The sequence below is a fragment of the Oryx dammah genome, unplaced genomic scaffold (assembly GCF_014754425.2).
Source record: "Oryx dammah isolate SB20612 unplaced genomic scaffold, SCBI_Odam_1.1 HiC_scaffold_28, whole genome shotgun sequence".
NCBI lineage: Eukaryota > Metazoa > Chordata > Mammalia > Artiodactyla > Bovidae > Oryx > Oryx dammah.
In genome coordinates, this window is record NW_024070212.1 from 91556947 (window position 1) to 91582919 (window position 25973).

The 25973-nt window shown below is 46.5% G+C and overlaps 2 protein-coding genes and 1 long non-coding RNA gene across 5 annotated transcripts in view; 1 reads left to right on the forward strand and 2 right to left on the reverse strand.

Moving 5' to 3' along the window:
* Window positions 1-2391, reverse strand: part of SHISAL2A (shisa like 2A) — a 30056-nt gene extending 27665 nt beyond the window's left edge. Inside the window, exon 1 of the mRNA XM_040231176.1 lies at window positions 1956-2391. Coding sequence (XP_040087110.1) covers window positions 1956-2137 — 182 coding nt within the window. The 5' untranslated portion in view covers window positions 2138-2391. The remainder of the gene's footprint in view (window positions 1-1955) is intronic.
* On the forward strand, window positions 1176-7716 carry LOC120856153. Of its 3 annotated transcripts, none has more exons than XR_005719396.1 (4): window positions 1176-1262; window positions 5345-5476; window positions 5757-5803; window positions 6620-7716. It is a non-coding gene; the product is annotated as an uncharacterized LOC120856153 (long non-coding RNA). The 3 variants fall into 3 exon arrangements; XR_005719395.1 differs by lacking the exon at window positions 1176-1262 and adding an exon at window positions 1541-1719; XR_005719394.1 differs by lacking the exon at window positions 1176-1262 and adding an exon at window positions 2225-2304.
* Window positions 7717-17732: 10016 nt separating this feature from the next.
* On the reverse strand, window positions 17733-25504 carry GPX7 (glutathione peroxidase 7). The gene is made up of 3 exons (XM_040231178.1): window positions 25186-25504; window positions 20207-20468; window positions 17733-18501 (listed from the first exon to the last, which is right to left on the reverse strand). Exons 1-3 carry the CDS (start codon window positions 25318-25320, stop codon window positions 18338-18340), a joined length of 561 nt encoding a protein of 186 aa, XP_040087112.1. The 5' UTR covers window positions 25321-25504; the 3' UTR covers window positions 17733-18337.
* Between the last annotated feature and the right edge of the window lie 469 nt (window positions 25505-25973).

Below are 25973 nucleotides of genomic sequence, written 5' to 3' on the forward strand. Positions count from 1 at the left end.
GTTTGAGTAAACTTGGAGTTGTTGATGGACAGGGAAGCCTGGCATACTGCAGTCCATGGGGTCGCAAAGAGTCAGACACGACTGAGCGACTAAACTGAACTGAACTGATGGTTTTTTCAGTAGTCATGTATGGATGTGACAGTTGGACTATAAAGAAGGCTGAGCGCTAAAGAACTGATGCTTTTGAACTGTGGTGTTGGAGAAGACACTTGAGAGTTCCTTGGACAGCAAGGAAATCAAACCTGTCAATCCTAGAGGAAATCAACCCTGAATATTCATTGGAAGGACTGATGCTGAAGCTGAAACTCCAATACTTTGGCCACCTGATGTGAAGAGCCAGCTCATTGGAAAAGATACTGATGCTGGGAAAGATTGAGGGAAGGAGGAGAAGGGGGTGACAGAGGATGAGATAGATGGCATCCTCAACTCAGTGGACCTGAGGGAGATAGTGAAGGACACACTCAGGAAGATAGTGAAGGACAGGGAAGCCTGGCTTGTTGTAGTCCATGAGGTTGCAAAGTGTTGGACACGACTTTGCAACTGAACTGTGCCTAGCATAGCACCTGGCACAAAGACAAAGCTATAATCAACGAACGAAAATATGGATGAACAGAGAATATATGAATATAATTCTGTAGGTGACAGCTGCCAAATGTGCAGGATTTGAAAACCTGGCCATTTAAAAATCCTTTGAAATTACAAACCGAGCTGTCTAGAAAAAGCAATGATATCTGTAATTGTTAGTGGCATATGCCAAGCTGATTTTACCTTGATCTTGATCTCATTTGGCCCTTGCCCTAGTCAGCATCATCATCCCCATCTGATAAGTGAAAAGACAGTGGCTCGAGAGGGTTTGAGGCACTCAGAGGGCATGCAGCCTCCAGTCACATACCTCCAGGGACAGGAAGATCAGGGTCTACAGAGACAGCCCACCCCATTTTTGCTGATTCCTGTTTTCCAGAGCAAACTCAGGATCAAGTCCTGTTTTGTGGGTGAGGCCTTTGGAGACCCGGAGAGACTGAGATCTATTATCTGTTGCCCTCTCAGCTCCACACTTAGGTTCCAGGAATGTCAGCACTGGCCTTATCATCTCCTTCTCTGAACAAGTGAGGAGACTGGGGTCGTGTGGGTGGGGGTTCCCCACAAATACACTGATCTGGCTTCTGCTGAGGCACTATGTCATTGTTTACTAATGAACTTGAAGGCAACTCTGACCCTCTGGTCATCTGCCTTCGCTCAGAACTCACCACAGGACCTGACATGTAAGTTCACAGGCAAGGGTGGCTGAAAGAATGACTACATATGAGCAGACTGAGGTTGGGCTGAGACTTGGGTTGGGCTGAGACTTGGGTTGAGCTGGGGAATAGCATCTGATGAGGTATTAAGGCTTGTGAGTGAGGTCTAGATAATGTCTGGAGTCAGGGTGGGGAAGGAGAGCTAAGGTGGGGTTGCAGGGAGGGTGAAGGAGGAGATCAGGGCTGCTGATAGAGTAAGGGCTTGGATAGTACTGGGGAGTGGGTAAGGTCAGGGATGAGGCTGGTGATGCTATCAGGAAGGGAACCCTGCTGGGCCCACAGATAAAGGAGGAGTTATCCTGTGAATGGTGCAGGATAGGAGTCTGCTGTTAGGGTGGGGGTTCTTATGTAATTTGTGTTGAGGGTGGTGGATGAGGACATTTGGAGTGGGGAGGAAATGAAGCTTTTCCAGGGTGGAGTTGCGGTAAGGTTCAAGGATGGATCTGAATAACGGTTGAGTTAAAATGGGGGAATGGAGCAGAGAAGCGGCTGCAGTGGGGATCTGGGCTGGTGAGAGCCTGAGGGGGTAAAGGCGGGGTGGGGGTCGATGTTGACTTTGGGGTGCGCACTTGGATGAGGACTGAGGGTTGGGCCGAAGATGGAGCAAGGGGGCTAGGACAGGAGCGGGGTTTTAGGTGGGGTGAGGGCCAGGGCTGGTACCTGAGCCACCACATGTAGCTGTGCTCGTAGGGGAAGAAGCTGTGCGGGTCGTCGCAGCAGTACTTGTGGTCGCGGAAGCCGCAGCAGAAGACCGCGGCCGCCTCGCCCCCCGGCCGCGGGCAGCTGAAGCCACGCACCACCTCCTGCTCCGCGCTCACGTAGCTCGTGCAGGCGCCGCTCATCGCGACTCGCGCGCGGCCCGCCGCCACCCCGGGTCCCCAGACGGACTGATGGACTGACGGACGGAGACAGCAATGAGCCCGAGAAACAGGCACACAGAGAGGCAGAGATAAGCAGACAGAGACTGACGCAGAGACGGAGAGGCACGAAGATGGGCGCAGACGGAGCGGTGAGACACCCAGAGCCCCGGAGACTCTAGAGAGGATCGAGGGAGGCAATCGCGTGCGCGGACAGGTCTTGCCAAGAGGAGGGACTGAGGAGGGAGAGAGCGGAAGGAAGGAGGAGGGCCGAGGAGCCGTGGGAGTGGAGAGGGGCGGGAAGGCGGGCGGGGGATCGCGCCCGAGCGCGGGGCGGGGGGCGACTCGCGGAGCCGGGAGGAGGGAGTCGCCGCTCGTCGGGGCCCGCGTCTCCCACCGGCCCCACTCCATTCCCGGTGGACGCACTCGGGCGCTGGGTGCTCAGAGAGACAGCCCATGTCCAGAGTGGTGAAATCGAAGTCACCGGCTTGGATTCCACACCTGTGCTGAGCACCAGCCATTGTGCTAGGTACGCACTGTGAGGGTCACTGGGAATCCCGGGGCAGTTCCAGGCTAGTGTAGGACACGGTCGAGGGACATGTCATCGACCCCACAGTAGGGTCAGTACAGGTATGATTAATACACGATCTCACTTAACCTTCACAACAACCCAGAGAACCAGGGATTTTCAAACTTGTTTTATAAATGAGAGCTAAGGGTGAGATGAAAGTCATTTTCCTGAGCTCTTAAGCCCATGGGATTTTAACCTGGGTCTTTCTCGTTGCCAAGCCCTTGATCTTTCTGGCGTTCCCACAGCGCCTCTTTTTCAGTGACTTTTACATGTTGTCATCCTTTGGCTTCCCTGCCTGCAACTTCCTTTCTCTGAGCAGCTAGCTCATGCACTGACATGTTCACACTCTCTTTTTTCCCACACTGGCCTAGGATAAGGGGGCTAGTGGATGTTCAGATGGTAACTCCACCTACCCAGGAGCAAAGCCAATAGACCTGACCATTCTCACATAACTTTTCCAGATCACAAGGTTAGTGTTCTTATTAGGATCAGAAAAAGCTCCTTCCTACAGTCTGAAGGAGCTATAGGAAGCCTTTGCAGATTGTCTGTCTGGTCAGGGTACACTGGGGAGACCCAGGCTCTAAGTTAAGGTGCACACTTTGGCCCAGTTACACTGAACCAGGACTAGGGACTGTTGGGCTTTAGTTGTCAGTAATTCCTATTCAGTCATCACAGAGTGCTTAGGCTGAGAAGGACCTGTGAGTCATGTAATCAGTGGATGAGTTACAGCAAAGAAAAAGTATAGTGCAGATAGTAAAGCTAAGTATTCTTTCATAAAATGTTTCAGTTACATATGTCTGTATGTACTGTGGTCCAGATCACAATGTCAAAAGGATTTCTCATTTTGAGTCAGGTCAAAAAGGTTTGAAAGCCACTGAATCTGACACCTCCCATTGTTCTGATGAGCAGGGACTCGCACATGATTACAAAATCTTTAGCTCTCCTGATTTCTTACAGCAGTGGGGAGAGTAGGAAATAGCTGATGTGATGCCTTGGGAGTCCCCAGTTCCTCTATCTCTTGCTTTCGATGTGAATGGGATAAATAATGGGCCTCAGGGGATCTCAAGCCCTAGCTCTACTCCTTCTCTGCTTTTTTTCTCTCTGTGCTTCAGGTTGCGTTTCTTCATCCAGGCCAGCTCCTCAGATGCTGAGATGTGCCATGCCCTTGACCTGGGCACTGGGCCCCGTGAGAGATCAGATCTGGGTCTGCCCAGAAACACAGTACAGAATGGGAGCCAGACAGATGATCTAGGACAGGGCAGGGAAAGGGGAAATGCAGGGACCATGGCCACAGAGGGATCACCATCTGAAAGCGAAGGGAGGAGTTTGGAGGGGGTAGTACCTTCAAGGGCCACTGTAAGGTCAAATATGAAAGCTGGAAGGAATTGTTTTATCCTCTAGAAAATTCTTCCTGTGAATCTCTGGAAACTGGAAACTGGATGACACACTCTAAGGGAGGTGCACTTTGGCCTCTTTATCAGGTAGAGATTAAAGAGGAAGGATTTGGAATCCTGTGGAAAGGAGCAAGGTCTCCTGAAGACATGAGATTCAGCTATGAGATACGAAGCACTCTGCTCTGGCTTTTGGCAAATTGGGAAGCTGCCAACAGTTTCCAAAGCCCTTTCCTGCCAAGAATTACTTTCTCCAGCAACCCTGTGGAGTGAACCAGGTAGGGATGATTATGCCCCCAAGAGAGATAACAAGCCCAATGTTACAAAGCAGCCAATGGCCCAGGAGAGACTAGTACCATGTCTGTCTAGCCAACAGTCTTCTTTGGCACTGATGAAGACTATGGTCCCCTATTCAGAAGAATATTTTTAACTACAAAAAGTAAATTAGAATTACAAAGTATACCAATTATATAGAATCATTATCGAAATAGTTATTTTGTGAATTAGTTCTTTTTTAACATATTAAATAATAAGATATAGAGATTTATTTATTAACTATTGTTAATTTTGAGGTGGTGAATGAGTATAAAAACAATATTTCAAGATATTGCTACTGTAATGCAATACAAAAATAACTATGATTTCTATTGGTGACAGGTCTTCTCTAGTGGCTCAGATGATAAAGAATCTGTCTGCAAAGCAGGGGATGCAAGAGATGTGGGTTCGATCCCTAGGTCAGGAAGATCTGGAGGAGGGCATGGCAACCCACTCCAGTATTCTCTCCTGGAGAATTTCATGGGCAGTGGAGCCTGGCAGGCTAGAGTTCAGTCAAAGAGTTGGACATGACTGAAGCGACTGAGCTCACATACACCACTGGTGACAAAGTCACAGGTTCTGCTAATACTATGTGACATTGCTTATGTGCATGATAGAAGGAAATGCTAAGTTTGACTTAGAGGTCGTAAAAACAAGGATGTCACTTTTTTCAATCCAGGTTCACAGACCTCTCCCGTGCTGAGCTCTATCTGTGGACCCCTTGGGCTCTTTGGAATCTATGCTAGAATCTTTGATCTCTTCTGGTCTAGAACCTACTGTAATGCTTGTTCCTTTATCATGTGCATCATGTTCCTTCCTACAGACACTGCAGACCTACTGTATGCCAGGCAGTTTCCCACCTTGTATGTCATGTAGTCCTTGAAAACTTCCTTTGTTTTTCTTCCCATTCTGCAGACAAAGTAACTGAGACTCAGAGAGGTTAAGTGATTTATCCAAAGCTACACAGCTAATAAATAGAATTCTGTACCACCACACGTTCTTCCCAACCTGAGGTCTGGGGGCCAGAGTCTCCAACCAGAAGGGCAGGTAAGTGTAAGAGGGAAGAGTGAGCAGGGAGAACTCACATTTATGGGACACGCTGTGAACTAGGAATTGTGCTCAGTGCTTTTCACGGTCTCTTTCAATGCTTACAGTTCTGTGCTGTTGCTCTCTTCATAAAAATAACTAGATACATATGTATTCATTATGAAACAACAAATTAGAAAATAAGGATAAACCAAAACCTCACCATGTAGAAATATCCACTGATACTTTGGTATGGAGTCTTCCAGATACACACACAACTTTTTACCCACTCTACCCATAGGAAAACTGGACCCAGAGAGGTGAAGTAACTTGCCCAAGGATATACAAGTATCAAGTTTCAATCACCTGCGGTGTGACCTTAGACTGGTCACTTTCCCTCTCTGCTTTAGGGCAGTAGTTGATGGTACCAGGCCAACCGCGCAGTAACTGGAAGCCTCTTGTGCGTGGTTCTCCTTGCTCCGGAGCCCGATCCTCAGGGGTCTGGAAAGACATGCCCCTTGCTGTTAAGGGCTGCGCAGCTCAGTGACTGAAGTCCACAAGGAGGCTGAGAATCTGGGCACAGCCCGCGGTGAGGGTTCGATTCTGCTCTCTGGGTGGTCCACTACGAGTCCCTGGACTCTGGACACCGCGGAGCAGCCCCATCCTCTAGCCCTACTGCCTCCAGCTGTGCCGGCCCGACACCCCTCCCCCAGGGTTCCCCCATCCCCTACCCAGTTCCCCTTCAGCTTGCAGGTCACTGCATTGGAGAGGCAAAGAAAGGATGCCGAGAGGGCGAGGGTGGGATGATTTGGGAGAATGGCATTGAAACATGTATATTAACATATGTGAAACGAATCGCCAGTCCAGGTTCGATGCAGCATACAGGATCCTGGGGGCTGGTGCACTGGGATGACCCAGAGGGATGGTATAGGGAGGGAGGTGGGAGGGGGGTTCAGGATGGGGAACACGTGTACACCTGTGGCGGATTCATGTCGATGTATGGCAAAACCAATACAATATTGTAATTAGCCTCCAATTAAAATAAATAAATTTATATTAAAAAAAAAAAAAGGATGCCGACATGCATTAATTCCCTTTGAGTGCTGGTTCTAGGCACGACCATTCTTCTGATGCCCACGATGGATTCTTACCCTTTGTTTCCAGCATGAGGCTCCTGCCTCTCATCCTGAAAGAAGTGGCTTTGCCAGGTTGGAACATGAAGTCCGAGGACAAATTGGACCAAAGCTCAGATCTCCTGATACCAGCTAGACGCTCTCCCAGCTGGAGGTGGGCTTTGGGTTTAGGTTTTTGTTAGTTTGTTGTTTGTTTTCCTGTGAAATCTTTAAAGCACACAAACAACATAAAGAATCATACAAGAACTGCCCATGCACTCTCTACTGGTAAGAAATTGCTTCCACTCACAGTTACTCTCCTGAATTTGGTGTTTATCATTTCTACGTTCTTCTTCACGCACTTGTCATGTACGTGTGGATCTTTGAGTAATGTATAAAATTGCTTTACATGTGATTATATCTCAAATAACATCACATTAATGTATTCTTCTGTGATCTCCTTTTTTTTTTTAACTCAATCTTATGTTTTTGAGCTTTGTCCATACTTATGTGTATGCTCAATCTGGTTCATTCATTTTTACTGCTGTATAGTTCCCCAGTTACTGAATATATGATGGCTTATTATCCATTTCTTTAACATTTATATTCCTTCCAATTTCTTTTATTACTATACAACGCTGTTTCTCTTGAGATTTTTTTTTAGATCAATTTTACTGAGGTGTATTTTACAAACAATAGAATATACACATTTCAAGTGTACAGCTTGGTGAATTTATACTCATGGAGCTACCACCGCAGTCAAGATACAGAATATTTCCATCACCTGTCACCGTCCGTTGGGGTGCAATCAACCCTCCTCCCCACCCCTAGCCTTGCCTGAGACAACCTGCTTGCCCTCCCTGTAGATTAGTTCTATCTGTTTTTGAGTTTTTGTCTTAATAGAATCAGATAGTATGCCCTCTTTTGTGTCTGATCTCTTTTGCTCACCACAACGCTTTTGCGATAAACAGAAACTGTTGCATGTAACAGTAGTTGCTTCCTTTTTATTGTCAAGTACATGGAAATATACTCTTTATATGAAAAACTGAAATTTGTTCATTCAACAATTCTTGGGCATTTGAGTTGTTTCCAGCTTGGGACTATTGTGAGTAAAGTTGCTATAAAATTTTTGCATATATGCTTTTTTGGGGTGCCTATGGTTTCATATACCTTGGGTGAATCCTAAAAGTGGAATTTTGAGGTAATAGAATAGATGTATGTTTAACTTTGGGCTTCCCAGTGGTGCTAGGAGAAGGCAATGGCACCCCACTCCAGTCCTCTTGCCTGGAAAATCCCATGGACGGAGGAGCCTGGTAGGCTGCAGTCTGTGGGGTCATTAAGAGTCAGGCATGACTGAGCGACTTCACTTTCTCTTTTCACTTTCATGCACTGGAGAAGGCAATGGCAACCCACTCCAGTGTTCTTGCCTGGAGAATCCCATGGACGGAGGAGCCTGGTGGGCTGCAGTCTGTGGGGTCGCGAAGAGTTGGACACAACTGAGCGACTTAGCAGCAGCAGCAGCAGTGGTGCTAGTGGTAAAGTGCTTGCCTGCCAGTGCAGGGCGCGCAGGAGACGGGGGTGCGATCCCTGGGTCAGGGGGTCCCCTGAGAAGGGAATGGCACCCACTCCAGTACTCTTGGCTGGAGAAGCCCGTGGACAGGGGTGCGATCCCTGGGTCAGGGGGTCCCCTGGGAAGGGAATGGCACCCACTCCAGTGTTCTTGGCTGGAGAAGCCCGTGGACAGGGGTGCGATCCCTGGGTCGGGGGGTCACCTGGGAAGGGAATGGCACCCACTCCACTATTCTTGGCTGGAGCCTGGCGGGCTACAGTCCACAGGGTCGCACAGAGTTGGACATGACTGAAGCGACTTACCGTGCGTGCATCCTTGGCACATCACACAGTTCTCTGATCAGAACTCAGGCATCCGCACTGTAAGCACCAAATCCTAACCATTAGACCACCTGGGAACTTCCTTATCTTTTCTCTACTGAATTAACATCTTTGGTAAAACTCAGTTAATCATGTATGGATGGATTTATTTCTGGATTCTCTATTCTATTTCATTGAACTTATCTGAATCTATCCTTATACCAGTTCCACTCTGTCTTAATTACTGTAGCTTTCTAAGTGGGTCTTGAAATCAGGTAGCATAAATCCTCTTTGTCCTTATTTTTCAAAATTGTTTTAGTGCTTCTGAGTCCTTTGCATTTCCGTATCAATTTTAGAATCAACTCATTGATTTCTGCTCCCCCAAAATCCTGCTTGGATTTTGCTTAGGATTACATTGAATCAATAGATCAATTTGAAGAGAATTAACATCTTAATATTGAGTTTCCCAATCCATGAACATGGTATATATCTCTTCTTTTATTTTGTTCTTAATTTCTCTCAGCAGTGCTTTATAGTATTCTAGGTACAGGTCTTGTACACATTTTGTAAAACTTTTCCCTTTTTCTTATTTTTGATGCATTGTACATGATATTTTTTGAAAATGTGATTTTCCAATTGTTTGTTGCTAATTTATAGAAACACAAATTATTTTCATATATTCATCTTGTATTCTTATCTTGTATTCTGGGATCTTGTTAAATTTACCTATGAGTTCCAGCATTTTTATAGGCTGCTTAGGATTTTTTTTATGTTAACATGAAAAAATTTCCTCACAAGCAATATATTTTAAAGGCAGTTTTACTTTTCTTTTACAGTTGGTGCTTTTTCTTTCCCTCTTGTTCTGTTACACTCTCTAGGATTTCCAGTATAATGTAGAAGAGAATTCATTTGACTTTTGAGGCAGAGTTATATGATTCTTTTTTCTCTGCATTTTGATTCTCTCCCATCACACACTTATCAACAGAGAGATCCTCTGAAGGCTTGACCTGAGCTGTTTAAGCAGCCCCAGTGGCTCTAGTCTGACCTCTAAAATATGAAACTGTCCATACCTCTCCAACTATACCTGCCTCTTCTCTCCTACAGGAAGCCTCTGTTTCAGCCAATCTGACCTGGGAAAGGGGCCTCCTTTCCTAAGTTTTGCCTGTGTTGTTCCCTTCTTCTGCTTATCTTATTCCTCTATACTCTCCAAGGTCTGTCTTGAAGACCACCCCCACCCTATCCCACAGAAAGCCCTTCTGTGACCAACACTCAGAGTACTGTTCTTTTTTTTTTTTTTTTTGCAGTATCTGCTGTTCTGTCTGCCATTCATTGAACACTTCCATGTGCCATCATCATATCACTTAGGAACCACAGCTTCAGACTATGGGCTCCTCTAGTATAGAAACTGTACCTGCTTCAGGTCTGGTTTCCCCACACTTAGTCTAAGGCCTGGTTCTCAATGGCAGGGGTGCCATTTTGTGTCACCTGGTTTTTTATGTGCTTTTGTGCAAATGAAGAAAAAAAAAGTACCCCTTCCTCTGGCCTGATATAGCTCTATGCCAAAGGCAAAGCTGGGTAACTAAAAATTCAGGCTAGATTTCATCTCCTTCTTGTTTCTTCTGCTGGCCACCTTCAAAATCTGCATAGCCATATGGGTTAAAGGGAGAGGAAGAATTAATAAATTCCCCTTAATAAGAGAACAAATGATTCTATATATAGGTATTTTATACATAAAGATATTGAGTCTCAGCAAGGTTTGTCTCACCCAAGGACCCAGCCAGGAATGGTAGAAACTAGGATTTGGCTGTATATTGTCACCCTGCTTATTTAACTTATATGCAGAGTACATCATGACAAACGCTGGGATGGAAGAAGCACAAGCTGGAATCAAGATTGCTGGAAATATCAATAACCTCAGACATGCAGATGACACCACACTTATGGCAGAAAGTGAAGAAGAACTAAGCCTCTTGATGAAAGTGAAAGAGGAGAGTAAAAATGTTGGCTTAAAACTCAGCATTCAGAAAACTAAGATCATGGCATCCAGTCCCATCACTTCATGGTAAATAGATGGGGAAACAGTGGAAACACTGGCAGACTTTATTTTCTTGGGCTCCAAAATCACTGCAGATGGTGATTGCAGCCATGAAATTAAAAGACGCTTGTTCTTTGGAAGGAAAGTTATGACAAACCTAGACAGCCTATTAAAAAGCAGAGACATTACTTTGCCAGCAAAGGTATGTCTCGTCAAGGCTATGGTTTTTCCAGTAGTCATGTATGGATGTGAGTCAAGTTGGACTGTAAAGAAAGCTGAGCGCTGAAGAATTGATGCTTTTGAACTGTGGTGTTGGAGAAGACTCTTGAGAGTCCCTTCCAGTCCCCGAGAGACTCTTGAGAGATCCAACCAGTCCATCCTAAAGGAGATCAGTCCTGAATACTCATTGGAAGGACTGATGCCAAAGCTGAGATTCCAATACTTTGGCCACCTGATGCGAAGAGTTGACTCATTTGAAAAGACTCTGATGCTGGGAAGGATTGGAGGCAGTAGGAGAAGGGGACAACAGAGGATGAGATGGTTGAATGGTATCACCCACTCGATGGACATGAGTTTGGGTAAACTCCGGGAGTTGGTGATGGACAGGGAGGCCTGGCGTGCTGTGATTCACGGGGTCGCAAAGAGTCAGACAGGACTGAGCGACTGAACTGAACTGAACTGAGCAACTGAACTGACTGATTGACTGACTGAGGATTTGTCTTGGGTCTTCCAGTCCTCACAGTTCAAGGAAAGAAACCCTGCCTTTGTCTACGTCCTTCTTTGGTTTTGACATGAGTCCAGCACTCTATTTGTTTTCAAGCATTTTTCATATTCACAGTTATTTTTCAGCCTGAGAGTAGCCACCTCTGCAATTTACTTCAAGACTGCTGTACCCTGGAGTGAATGGCTTTCTCTCAGAATAAAAGTCTCCAACCTTAGACCCTCCCCATCCCTGCTGGAGTGTTACCAGAGCCTAGAAAGCAGAGAATAGAGGGAGAGGGCAAGGACTTTGGTATCACGTCAGCCTGAATTTTTTTAAAAAGTTGGTCATTAATAAGGACAGTGAGTTTATTAAAAAATATATTTTTTAAGTCTTTACTGAATTTGTTACAATATTTCTTCTGGGTTTTTTGTTTTTTTCTTGGGCTACGAGACGTGGGACCTTAGCTTCCCAACCAGGGATCCAACCTACATCCCCTATATTGAAAGGCAAAGTCTTAACCGCTGGACCGCCAGAGAAGTCCAAGCCTGGATTTCAATTGCTGCTTGGCAATTGACTTGCAGGGAGACTTTAGACTTCTCATAGTCTCATCTGTAAAAATGGAAATAATAATACCTATCTTAAGATATTAGATATAGGAATGTGAACACTCAGTAAAAGTTCTCCTTTTCCTTCCACTTTCCTGAGAGCAAGCTTGGTGTCTCATCTTAGGTCCACACACAAGAAAACTGCAGCCTTTGTCAACAGAAGATTCTTGGTGATGTTTGTCAATCCCATGAGTAGAACTGCTTTTTCTCTTGACCTTAGGCAAGTCTGTTCCTCTTTCTGAGTCTCACTTTCCTATCTTTTAAACGGGGATATGTGTGCGTGCATGCTAAGTTGCTTCAGTTTTGCCCAACTCTTTGTGACCCTATGGACCATAGCCCGTAGGCTCCTCTCTCCATGGATTCTCCTGGCAAGAATACTAGAGTGAGTTGCCATGTTCTCCTCCAGAAGAACTTCCCAACCAAGGGATCAAACTGGCATCTCTTACATCTCCTGCATTGGCAGGCAGGTTCTTTACCTCTAATGCCACTTTGGATGCCCTTAAATGGGGACAGCAGTACCCAAATAACTGTAAGAACTATGATTTACTGAATGTTTACTAGGTATCAGGTACTCCAGTGATTTATGGGCATATTTTCATTTAATCATCATAATAGGCCTATGAGGCCAGGGCTATTAATATCCCCAAGGTCTCAGAAGAGGACACTGAGGCCCAGAGAAGTAAAGTCCACGAGTCAGCCAGCTGCTAAGTGGCAGAGCTGGGATATAAATTCTGTTCCTCAGTACTCCAGACTATGATTTCTCAACCAGATGACATTTTAAGCCAGGTAATTCCTTGCTGTAGGGGACGGTCCTGTGTACTATAGGATGTTTAGCAGCATCCTTGGTTCTACTCACCAGATGCCAGCAGTACCATCACCCAGTTTGACAACCAAAACTGTCTGCAAACATTGCCAAATGTCCCCTGTGAGCAAAATCACCCTTAGTTAAGAATCATTGCCCTAGACACCAGACCCCAGACAGTGTTTTTTCTCTACAATAACAGCAAGCCAGGGAAGCTTCTTTCCCTTCAAGTTTTCAGTAAAGAAAATCAGCTGCAGATAGCTATTACACTAATGCTAATACTATTTCATATTTTACAGTCGACTTCCACTTCAGTTCAGTTCAGTTCAGTTCAGTCGCTCAGTCGTGTCCGACTCTTTGCGACCCCATGAATCGCAGCACGGCCAGGCCTCCCTGTACATCACCATCTCCTGGAGTTCACTCAGACTCACGTCCATCGAGTCCGTGATGCCATCCAGCCATCTCATCCTCTGTCGTCCCCTTCTCCTCCTGCCCCCAATCTCTCCCAGCATCAGAGTCTTTTCCAATGAGTCAACTCTTTGCATGAGGTGGCCAAAGTACTGGAGCTTCAGCTTTAGCATCATTCCTTCCAAAGAAATCCCAGGGCTGATCTCCTTCAGAAGGGACTGGTTGGATCTCCTTGCAGTCCAAGGGACCCTCAAGAGTCTTCTCCAACACCACAGTTCAAAAGCATCAATTCTTCGGCACTCAGCCTTCCTCACAGTCCAACTCTCACATCCATACATGACCACTGGAAAAACCATAGCCTTGACTAGGTGGACCTTAGTTGGCGAAGTAATATCTCTGCTCTTGAATATACTATCTAGGCTGGTCATAACTTTTCTTCCAAGGAGTAAGCGTCTTTTAATTTCATGGCTGCAGTCACCATCTGCAATGATTTTGGAGCCCCCCAAAATAAAGTCTGACACTGTTTCTACTGTTGCCCCATCTATTTCCCATGGAGTGATGGGACCAGATGCCATGATCTTCGTTTTCTGAATGTTGTGCTTTAAGCCAACTTGTTCACTCTCCTCTTTCACTTTCATCAAGAGGCTTTTTAGTTCCTCTTCACTTTCTGCCATAAGGGTGGTGTCATCTGCATATCTGAGGTGATTGATATTTCTCCCGGCAATCTTGATTCCAGCTTGTGTTTCTTCCAGTCCAGCGTTTCTCATGATGTACTCTGCATAGAAGTTAAATAAGCAGGGTGACAATATACAGCCTTGACGTACTCCTTTTCCTATTTGGAAGCAGTCTGTTGTTCCATGTCCACTTCCACTTAGAAAGTGCTTTTTCAGACACTAGTTTGTCTGAATATTCCAGGGGAGACAGCACACACACAGAAGTGTCTAACACTGCATCCAGCACATATTATGTGAAATCTTGGTTTTCTTTTATTGGCTAGATGAAATAATGGAGGTTCAGGGAGATTAAGTGACTGTCCCAATGTTACACAGCTAGTAAGGGGATACTGTCATTTGTTATATTGATTAGCCAGTTAACTGTATACTCAATTCTTGGACTTTCATTCTGAGTCTGCTTTCATTGGGAGTTACAAGGTAGATCAGAAGGCTATATAGTTCAACTTCCTATTGTGTGGTATTCAATCCTGGATTAGCATTGCCAGATAAAATGCAAGATGGCTAGTTAAATCTCAATATCATATGAAAAATTAGTAATTTTTAAAATATAAGTATGTCCCATGCAACTGTTACTAATACCAGGGATGAAATGGCCCTGGGACCCTCTCTGGAGAATAAACTGCAGGGTGCAATTGGTCATGTGCTCAGAGGGGAGCACTCGTATTCCAAGATATTAGAGGAAAGGTCTTCTGACCAGGCTTTCCCATCTAACTGAGACTGGTCAGCTCTCTCATGGGAGGACTTGAGACTTTTACGGGGAACCCAGCTGAGGCAGGGGTTGAGACAGTCTCTAGGACATTCAGAAATAGATGCAGATGACGACAATGAGGCCTAATCAGGCAATATATGCCTTTTGAACACCTACCATGGGCCCAGCTGCAGAGGTAGGGGTGCCTCAGATGGTAAAGAATCTGCCTGTAATGCAGGAGACCTGGATTCGATCCCTGGGTTGGGAAGATCCCCTGTGGAAGGGAATGACCACCCATTCCAGTATTATACATGGTCACAGTTTCTTGTACTTCTTCCTAGTGCTCATCATAATTGTAATCGTATAATGATTGGTGTAATTATTTAATGTTTGGATTTTCTTTTATTCTCTTAGCACATGACAGCTGGGACATGGGTGTTTTGTTCACTGATGTACCCCTAAAACCTAATGCAGAACTTGACACACAGGCAATGCCCCAGAAGTATTTGTTGATGAACAAATGTCCCTTCCAACCATAATTTTATAGAAATTCCCCTGGCACATGCTTTCCTCCCTCCATACTCTAGCCCAGCTCAGAGAGGTAAAAAGCAGTCAGGAGGGGTCCACTTTTTCTCTGAAACCTGGACCAGTTGATAGTGAATGAGAATCATCCGAGGGTGAAAAGAGAGTTCAGCAAAAGACAGAGGCCCTTACTGTATCCACAGCCAGAAATGAATCCTTCTCCAACTAAACTGTGAAGTGCAAAGATATAACCTAATAAATACAGTATTTGGCTTACAAGTAAAGTGTTACAAGATAATGAAGGCATTAGTAGAAAATCAAATATTAACTATTTAAGTGTTAGCTGATAACCAGGGAATTAATTTAAAACTAAGTTGTTAGCAGATATTGATTAACCAGTGACTGAGGTAACAGTTGATAACTTAAAATGAGATTTTTCCTAGGGGCACCCTTGCCCATTGGAGGGGGCTTGGGAACAGCAGAAAACTGACAAAACCTAGGAATGAAGGTCTAGTAGGGGCTGCAAAATCCTCAGCCGGACTCTAAACTTCTGCAGGAAACTGTTGGCTCATCTGTGGTTTTCCAGATAGGGTCTAGGCAGAGACGGCATGGAGCCAGTGCTCAAAATGCTTCCCATACAATTAAGTTTAACCTGCTAAGGGCCAAGCACTGTGCTGAGGAGAGAAGGGAAGGCAGTTGCATAAAGAGTGAGACTGCGATAAATGAGCAAGTGAGTGATGTGTGAAAGGAAGGGCTTAAGGGGTTCATGAAGGCTGTGGAGAAGGGAGAGAGGTGTGTCAGGGAGAGGTGATGACCTTAGTTCTGGAGACACTGAATTGAGGTGTCTCTGGTCATGCCCAACAGGCGAGTGGCTATGAGTCCAGCGTAGATACAAAGTAAAGATTTAGGTATCATCAGGGTGTGGATAGGAGAAGGCAATGGCACTCCACTCCAGTACTCTTGCCTGGAAAACCCCTGGACGGAGGAGCCTGGAAGGCTGTAGTCCATGGGGTCGCTGAGGGTCAGACACGACTGAACGACTTCACTTTCACTTTTCACTTTCATGCATTGGAGAAGGAAATGGCAACCCACTCCAGTGTTCTTGCCTGGAGAATCCCAGGGACGGGGGAGCCTGGTGGGCTGCCGTCTATGGGGTTGCACAGAGTCAGACACGACTGAAGTGACTTAGCAGCAGCAGCAGCAGCAAGGTGTGGATGGTGGTCAAGATCTTGAGAAAAAATGAGATGGCTGTGGCAGAGCATATGAAGTGAGAAAAGGGACCAGCCTAGAAACCCAAGGAAGACCAACGGGAAGGAGTGGGCAGCGGAGGAAGAGTCACCAACAAACATCCAGAAGGAAGGAGCACCGGGAGAGATGGGGGAAACCAAGAGAAGGCAGGGGCAGGAAAGCTGAGGGAAGAGAACGTGTCAGGGAGAGGAGCAGTACAGTCAGCAACGTCAGATGCGACCGACAGGTCAAGCAGGGTGAGGTCAGAGAGATGTCCATTGAGAATGTGGTTCTGAGATGTTCATCACAAACATTTCTGTGATAGCTGGGTTGCCCTGTGTATGTGTGTGTATGTGTGCCCGTGTCTCTACAGAAATGATCACGTGGCAAGCCAGAGCATGGAGAACAATATGCAAGGACAGGCTGGAGGCCACCACGGGGTGGTTTGTGGTCAGCCCACAGAAAGCCTTCATTTACTCTAAGCTTTGGGGAAGGAATATTAAAGTAGGCTTTGAGGATTGTGAGCGCAGATCAACCCTTTCTCTGTCCAGTGGTAAAATGGAAGACAGCAGAGAGGGAACCATTTGCTCAGTCTGTGAGTCAAGGGCACAAGCAGAACTTGAATCCGAGTCTCCTGCTTCTAGAAGAGTGACTTTGGGAGAACTGTACATGAAATCCTCATTGGCCAATAAATTATAGATCAGTGACTCTGCTCATCACCTCAGTTTTTAGATATCTCTTTTTTAGATTTATATAAAAGTGAAATACATATTTTACATACAAAATGTACACATTAAAAAAATACCTAACAAAGAAAGCGAATGACTCCTGTTATCCCACCCCATACCCTTAGAGACAACAACAATTAACAGTTTTGTCCATATCCCTCCCTCCCTCTCTCACACGCTTAACATTGAAATTTTTAATAAAAATATTATTCTTGTTTATGCTGGATGTTGTTTTGTGTGTGTGCACCTGTTCATTACAACTTGCCTTTTTTCACTTTTGGACAACTTTCAGCATAGAAATTAATTTATTTGAACAACCGTGCTAGTGGATCGTTTGGTTTTGTGTCATAATTTGCTACAAAACCATACTGATAGACACAAGGTTGCATAAAATATTCACTATAATGAACAATGTGCATATATATTATTGTACATACATATCTGCACAGTTTGGGAGTCTTCTAAAAGGAGAAATGATGGAGCAAAGCATGTAGACATTTTGTTTTAAAAGATACTGACAAGTCATCCTCTAAAAACCTGTACCAGTTTGTCCCACCAACAGCTTATGTGAATGCCCATTTTCCCACATCCTTACCAACAACAGGTATTATCATTTAACAAAATCTTTCCAACTTGAATGAAGCTGAACATCTTTTCATATCTTCATGATCCATCTCTATTTTTCAGTGAATTACCTATTCCTATCCTTTGCCTGTAATTGAAGTGTATTTTTGGTCAGTGAATTCTTATCAGGCAATAATGATTGGTTTGATTAAAATACGTCTGAGAAGACTTTGCACCAAATTGCTAAAAGTTTACCTCCAGGGACCAAGAGTACAGAAAATGAGGGAGATACTTTCATTTTTTATTTTGTATAATCTTGTATTATTTTACAATGAATTGTGTTACTTTTGTAATTAAAAAAAAATACATAGGAAAACAGTTAACAGCTACAAATGTTTGGCCTGGATTCTCATGGCTATAAATTCATGTTGAGTTCAAGTTTTTATTGATCACAACTTAGTTTTTGGTACATATGTAAAAACCACTTATTGAATGCCTCCTGGTTAGCTGGCACTGCCCTTGGCACTTTCATAGGCTTTTCATCCTCATCCTCACAACAGCCCTGTGAGGTAGGAATTGGTCCTGCTTTATAGGTAGGAGATTATTGCTTGAAATGCTTCTATTTGCCACACATTTTCATGGGCTAGAGGTTCTTATCGGCTGGTGAGTCATTGGTCAAGAACTCTCACTGGTCAGGAGTTCCTAGAGGTTGCTCTAAGATTCAAATAATCAAGCTACGAGAATTCTCCCCCAGTAGGAGTGATGGGGTAGAGGGGACGAGAGTGGAGGAGAGTCAGTGGTCTCTCCCTTTGTAGCACCATTTCATTTTGCTTTGGTCACTCATGCACGGTCGGGGGAGGGGATGGGGGAGAGGAGGGAAAGTGGTTATAAGTCTTCTCGCTTCTTCAGGATGAGCTTCCTCACAAGTGCTGTAACCTGGGGCCTGATTTCCTCCACCGACACGGTTGGGTCCCAAGCTCCTACCACCTTTCCATCTGGGGCCACCAGGTACTTCCAGAAGTTCCAGGTAGGCTCCTTCCCAGAAGTCTCTAGAGAAAAGGAAGGAGAGCAAAGTGTGCTTCTCTGTGTCCCGTCTCTTAGAAGTCCATTAGCGGTAGCCATCCCTCCCTTGAAGCACTGGTTCTATTAGTTAGAATGAACTGCAGAACTTTTAAAGGTCCTGATGTCCAGGCCATAACCACACACCACTTAAGGAAGAATCTCTGGGGGTAAGACTCAGGCATCAATATTTTCTAAAAGTTTTCCAGGAGATTCCAATGTGGTGCCTAGGTTGAGAACCATTGCTTTAGAATTCCGTCAAGTGCCTGATAAGGCAATATCTGACCTTCCTTTATTAATGATCTCAGAGACTTCCCTGGCAGTCTAGTGGTTAAGATTCTGCCTTCACTACAGGGGGCACAGGTTCAATCCCTGGTTGGGAAACTAGGATTCCACATGCTGCATGGTGTGACCACAAAAAAACAAAAAGTTCTAATGATCTCAAACTACTGCATAGTCTATAACCTCCTCTCTGATTTAATCCTTTTTTTAGGAGTATTTTATTTAACTTATTGTAACACTGTTTCATGTTTTGGTTTTTTGGCCAGGAGGCATGTGGACTTTTAGCTTCTCTCACCAGGGACTGAACTAGTGCTCCCTGCACTGGAAAGGGAAGTCTTAACCACTGGACCACCAGGGAAGTCCCTGATTTAATCTTAATGGTTCCCGTATATTAGTCCTTGGACTGGCTGCACCTGAATCATGGTGGTGGTGGGGGGGCGGGTGCTTATAATTAAACAGGTTCTTAGGTCCTGCTTCACTAGGTCTCAGGCTAATGTATTTTAAAGAGCTCCCCAGGTGCTTCTAAAACACGGCCAGGTTTGAGCTATAACTATGGGAACTGGGAAGGAACTAATAAAAACACACAGAGGGGGAAAAATATTAGGACTGACCCACAGAGCAAAATTCAAATTGCCTCAGTAAGGGACCTTTGGTTTGCAACACTGCTGTTTGTCATTTACTTTTCCAGGTGAATGGGTTCTGGGGGAAGGCAGTGAGGGATATGAAAGCAACCAGAAGCATGGAGTGGGAGGTGGGAGAAGGCAAAAATGGAGCCCCCAAAGGAAGGGAAAAGCCTGAGAAAGGAAACAGGATTTAATGACAAGATTGGCTAATGACCCCGTTTTGTGGTTCTCAGGCTTCTCGGAAGGGATCTGTTTCTCAAATACTAAGATCTGTTCTTTTTGTGTGTATTTTGGAGCTTTTTTTTTTTTGGCCATGCCTGACAGCTTGAGAGATCTCAGCTCCCTGACAAGGCACTGAACTCAAGCCCTGGAAGGCAGTAGAAGTGCTGAGTCCTAACCACTGTACTGCCAGGGAATTCCCAAGAGCTGGTATTTTAGCTTTCCCTCCTGTGGTCTACAGACTGACTGCCTCTGCCTCAGGACAGGAGATACCTGTCAGCCTTCTCCAGGAATGTGGTGCCATCTGTTTGAAGCTAAAATCTGAGAGTCCAGTTTCCTTCTAGGAGCCCCTGTGGATGGTAACAGGAGTGGAGAGAAGCCTGCAGAGTGACTCTGGGGGAAACTGCAAGGCAGTAAGGGTGGAGATATTCTTAGGCAGGAATATTCTTCAGTTCATCCTCACAGATTTGTGCTAGAATAGACCATCAACCCAGCTAGGGGCATGAAGAAAGGGCCCCAGGTCACCCAGCCAGCCAGTAGCTTCTGCTGCCCAGCCAGCTGAGGGACTCACCAGTCAGGTACTTGAAGGCAGGGTGGGCACCAGTGCCGGTGACGGCAATCTTGCTAAACATGGGGAAAGAGACACTGTACGTGCGCCGGGCAAAACTCTCGATCTCCTTGTTGCTGTCGGGCTCCTGCTGGCCAAACTGGTTGCAGGGGAAGGCAAGCACATTGAAGTGGTGCGGCCCCAGGTCCCGCTGTAGCTGCTGCAGGCCCCGATAGTGCTGGTCTGTGAAGCCGCACTCACTAGCCACATTTACCACCAGGGACACCTGGGCAGCAAAAACAAAACCCAAACACATACACAACGCAGAGAAGAGGCACATGCCCTGACATGCCCACACGTGTGACCCCTCAACAATAAAAGCATTCTCTCACATATGCAAGAACACAACGTATGCTCATGTAAGCAATGCTCTCACATATACACAAACTCAGATACACAGGCACAAGTGAAATCAGACACGCAGGGGCTTACAGATATGTGTGCATACACGTACATAAACACTCAGAATAAGCACACAATAGACATCAATGGGTCTGCCTATGGCCCAGGACGCAAAGATACTTTAGCACACATCACTCATGCCCACAAACACAGAAAGAACATCATCACAGAGAGAGGCACACATACTAGTGAACTCCCATCAGGAGGTGATACAGGAGACAAAAAAGGCAGACCTGCGTTTAATTTCTGGCTCAGTCAACTAGCAGTCATCATTCTATATTGGAGTTGCCTATATACCTGTTGGTCCTCCCTTCTAGAATGTGAACCTGCTGAGGGCAGGAGCTATGTTCACTTCACTGAGGCTGACACATGGAAAAGTCTTAGAATGTATGTGCTGAGTGAATGAGTAAGTGTGCATATATAAATGATTGCCTATGTAATGGGTACATAGACAGACGTGGTTTTCTTGATAAAAGGATCTCAAGAACCTCGGGGTAATCCTTTTTTGCCCTTCTCCCTCCAGCAAAAAAATACCACTTCCTTCTGTCACTAGACTAACCTTTAAATGTATAATTGCCTTATAACACATTTATTCATTGCCTTCAGGTGATAAATATAAAGCTGGCTGATGGAACTCGACTATATGACTGCAATTACAATTTTGGCACCAATGCCCTATTTTTCAGCTTCTAGTTACATATTATTGCAGGATTTAAAATCTTACCCTGTATCTGGGCAGCCAAGTCCTATCAATCTGGCCACCTGTTAATACAAGTGGCGGGATTATACCAGTTGGCTCCGTAGAGAGCCAGGGGCAGCTCAGGGCACTAGACATGCTCAGGCTGGGCAGGGTTTCTCGACCTCAGCACTACTGACATTTAAGGGAGGGTAATCTGTGTTGTGAGGTGGCTGCCCTGTCCACTGTAGAATGTTTAGCCACATCCTTGGCCTCTACCCACTAGCTGCCTAGTCTTACTAATCAAAAATGTCTCCTCCAGACATTCCTGAAAGTCCCCTGGGGAGAAAGATCACCACCAGCTGAGAACCACTGGGCTGGATGATGAGAACCATTGAGCTGTAACTCCCTCACCCATTTCTTGGGGCCCCAGCCTGTGGCCATTTTGTCATCATATGGCATATTGTGAGACCCCTTTAGCTCCCTTCACTAGTTAGAGGTCTTCCTGTTTCTTCTCTGCTGGATCCCTGGGGGTGCTGAGAGCATTAAAGGTTGTTTATTTCTAACCTACATCTTGTGTGCCTGCCCATACTTTTAGAGAGAGGAAAATTCCACTTCTATTTCTATGCCTGAATCCAAAAAGCTTATCTTTAAGTGACCAAAACACAGACATGCCTATGTACTCAGTCACGTCCAACTCTTTGTGACCCCACAGACTATAGCCCACCAGGCTCCTCTGTCCATGGGATTCTCCCAGGCAAGAATACTGGAGTGAGTTGCCATTTCCCCTTCCAGGGGATGTTTCCAACTCAGGGATTGAATCTGTCTCCAGCACTGGCAGGCAGGTTCTTGACTATTGAACACTGGGGAATTTCGAAAATACAGATACACCCAAATACACACAGTTAATTTATATATATACATATATAAGTACAGATGCAAACTCACATGTGTATGCAAAATAAATAAACCGTTTACACTGGGGGGGGTTTCCCTGGTGGCTCAGGTGGTAAAGAATCCGCCTGCAATGCGGGAGACCTGGGGGTGATCCCTGGATTGGGAAGATCCCCAGGGGGAGGGCATGGCAACCCACTCCAGTATATTCTTGCCTGGAAAACCCCCTTGGACAGAAGAGCCTGGCAGGCTACAGTCCATGGGGCTGCAGAGTCAGACATGACTGAGTGACTAAGCAGCACACATACAGTATACTCAGGCCTACATGTACATAACCTCACAGCACAGGCGAGGGCATTCCGAGTGTCACGCATTCATCTGCACTCCACACTGGTCTAAAGGACTGTCTCCCAGCTTGTGCCTGAGGACACAAGCCACTCAACTTTGCCCATGGCTATGTCTCCCTGTGGCAGGCACGTAGTACTTGTAAGGAAGCCAGTGTTTTTTTTTTCTTCAAATTAAAAAACAAACAAAAAAAAACCTGTAGTAAAATACACATAATGAGCCAGTAGCTGTTTGCAGGTGAATGAATGACTATACTGCCAAAGGAGCAGACCAAGCTTGGGTTAATTCATAGTTATCATTTACAGCTTCCTGGCCTGACTGTTCCTGGTTTCCCTCTAAAGCTGGAGATTAAGACATGGGCTCTGGAACGGGACTGCCTGGCTTCAAACTCTAACTCTACCTCAGCAGCTGGGTGAGTTTGTGGATTTTTTGTTTTTGTTTTTAAATATCTTTCTGATTGAATTCTAGGCCTCTCACTCCAATGCTTTTTAGGATTTATCAATGACCTAGAGGATGAAAACATTCAGAATTCTGGGACCACTTTCTGGGTTTTTTCCAGGATTTCTGTTCCTCACATCCTGGATGCCTTATTACTTCTAAAAATAAACAGTCTGTGTCTGTTTTTGCCTTACTACCTTTTACTGTTAGAAATTATATTGTTCGTGTCTCTGTTCTTTTCTTGTCTGTCTCTCTCGACCTCATATAACCTCTATTAAAATTGAAACTTAGCCACTTTGTTCACCGTTGCATCCCCTGTACCTCAGGGCTGGCATGGTACTTAGTATATAGTAGGTTCTCAATAATAAATGAGTTAACAAGTAGCAGAGCTGGTCAAGTGTTAAACCTGGGCTCTCTCTGATGAGCTGCACTAGAGGGAGGGGAAGGCCCGAACGGAACGGGTCCTGCTCTGACTGGCTATTTCCCTGAGTCCTGGATGAGATTTCTGCTGGGGCCCAAGAAGCGCAAGCACACAGCACTCTACCAAGGGTTTCCACACTGCACGTCATTTGAACCTCACAGTACCTTGGGGGGGGGGGACCCTGGACAAGGGCTACTATCCACAGGACTCCCAGCATAATTGAGAATTTCAAGGGATAGAGAGTACTTTCTTCACTGAAGATGGCCTTGCTCCTGGAAGATTGCTAACAGCCATTTTCTTGTGTGGTTCATCCAAACCTGGAGGCTGGGCCTACCGGTCCATTAGAGACCAACTCCTTATCCTTTTCACACACAGCCCCCGGTCTACCTTGAGAAATGACCTTGGAGGGCTCTTCGTTTCACACAGTGAAACATTTAGGTCCCTGAATAAAGTGTTTAAGGCCCCTTTTGATCATTCCCTACCCTCTTCAGCCTCATCTTTCAGCGTCATGCTTTATACTCCTTCAAGCAGAACAGCTTGAGGACTTCACTACCCCTCGTCACCATTCTTGCTGTTTATTTCTGAGCCTTGCTTCCCTGGTGGCTTAGATGGTAAAGAATCCGCCTGCAATGCAAGAGACCTGGGTTCAACCTCTGGGTTGGGACAATCCCCTGGAATAGGGAGTGACTACCCACTCCAGTATTCTGACCGAGAAAATTCCATGGGCAAAGGAACCTGGCAGGCTACAGTCCATGGGGTGGCAAAGAGACCGGCTGAGGGACTCCCACTTGGTACTGACAGTTCTCTTTGCCTGAAATGCTCTTCTTGGTTTTGCTAAAACTCTCTCTTGTTTCAAAGACTCACCCAGGCACACTTCCTCTCTCAAGTCCTCTCTGAGCTGAGATGCCCCCTCTGTAAGGAGGTAGCGATTTTACTGGATGACTTCCATCTCAATCTGAGCTGCCATCTTAAAAGTTTGCCTAGAGGAGACCACGATGGATGGGCGGTTCTCCTCCAGGCTCCCTGCTTTCTAGCGCTGTGTGACCCTCCATCTCTGGGTCTTAGTGTACTCTCTAAAACTGGGCTCCCCAAGTTTTAGAGAGTACTCTAAACTCTGCACTCTCCTCTGAGCTCTACTGCCTGATGACCTGAGGTGGAGCTGATGTAATAATAATAAAGTTCACAATAAATGTAATGCATTTGAGTCATCCTGAAACCACCCCACCCTCCCCACCCTCTGAAAACATTGTCATTAATGAAACCAGTCCCTGGTGCTAAAAAGGTTGGGGACCGCTGTTCCAAAAGACGATGTGTAAGGTCCCGGAGCATCTGAAGTGATTACTTCCTCTGCACCGAGCTTTCATTTCCACAGTGTTCTCACTGCACTTAATATCGCCAACTGCCTCTGTTCCGGTCGCGGAAACTGGGGATGGGAGAGGCAAAGGCTGCTACTGTTAATTTTTAAACGGGTGCGTGACTGGCTGCGCCCCACTGCCCAAAAGCGCTGGGAGGGAAATCGGCGCGAGCAGCTAGAGTTTCGGGTTTCACCGCGCACGCCGGGCCCTGCCACGTAGTCATGGCACAGACCCGGCCGAGGATCTGGGGGCGCCACGCCCGGGGGGGATGCCTGGGTGGGGGCGGGGAGCCAGGGCTGGGTGACCGAACGCCCCGAGACCCACGGAGCCCCATCCGGCAGGGTCCTGGGCGCTCGGCTCCCCGGCCTGGGTCCGGCGGGGCTGCGCCGAGGCCCGGCGGGCGGACACTCACCGAGCCTCGGTACTTCTCCAGCGACACCAACTTGCCCCGGATGTTGACGGCCTTGAAGTCGTAGAAGTCCTGCTCCCGCGGCGCGCAGGCCGCCGCAGCCAGGAGCAGCCACGCCGCCGCCCGTGCCGCCACCATGACTCGCTCCGCAGCAGGCGGCGTGGCGAGGGCAGAGGCAGGGCAGGGGGCACAGGCGCAGCGGGGGCGGGAGGCAGGAGGGGGGCGGCCCCGGCGCCACGCGGCCCTCCAGGGAGGACGCGCCCCCTTCTTCCCCGCGGGCGGTGGAGCGCCGGGCTCTGGACCTCCGCCTCCCCATCTGTACTGCAGGAGTGAGGGGCTCCGCGCCCCTTCCCCGACCCCAGAGCCGCGGTTTCAGGATTCTGACCACTGAGATCCGAATTCGTTTCAATGAGGTTTCTTCTTGTTCCAGGATGCACGGAAAGGGAGTGGGGAAACTGCGTCTGGGAGCTCCCCTTCTGATTAGTGCCCTTTGGCTGGTCGCTTCACCTTTCTGGGCTCCAGCTTCTCGTCCGTTCCCTTCCTCGCACACCTAGACAGGACAGAATCATAGCAATAGAAAAATGGATGTGAAACGTTCTGAATGGTGCCTGTGAACTTTGGGTGAATGAATGAACATTCCCTAAAAGTGATGAGACAAAGAAGACAAGCTGCTGCTGCTGCTGCTCAGTCGCTTCAGTCGTGTCAGACTCTACAGACGGCAGCCCACCAGGCTTACCCGCCTGGGATTCTCCAGGCAAGACCACTGGAGTGGGCTGCCACTTCCCTCTCCA

Bases quoted from the DNA above. Each gene is read 5' to 3' on its own strand.
- GPX7 (XM_040231178.1), bottom strand. From the start codon at position 25,320: ATGGTGGCGGCACGGGCGGCGGCGTGGCTGCTCCTGGCTGCGGCGGCC. The intron at 20,469-25,185 runs GTGAGTGTCCGC...TTTGCTGCCCAG, and splicing joins TGGAGAAGTACCGAGGCTCG to GTGTCCCTGGTGGTAAATGT. The intron at 18,502-20,206 runs GTGAGTCCCTCA...CCTTTTCTCTAG, and splicing joins TGCCTTCAAGTACCTGACTG to AGACTTCTGGGAAGGAGCCT.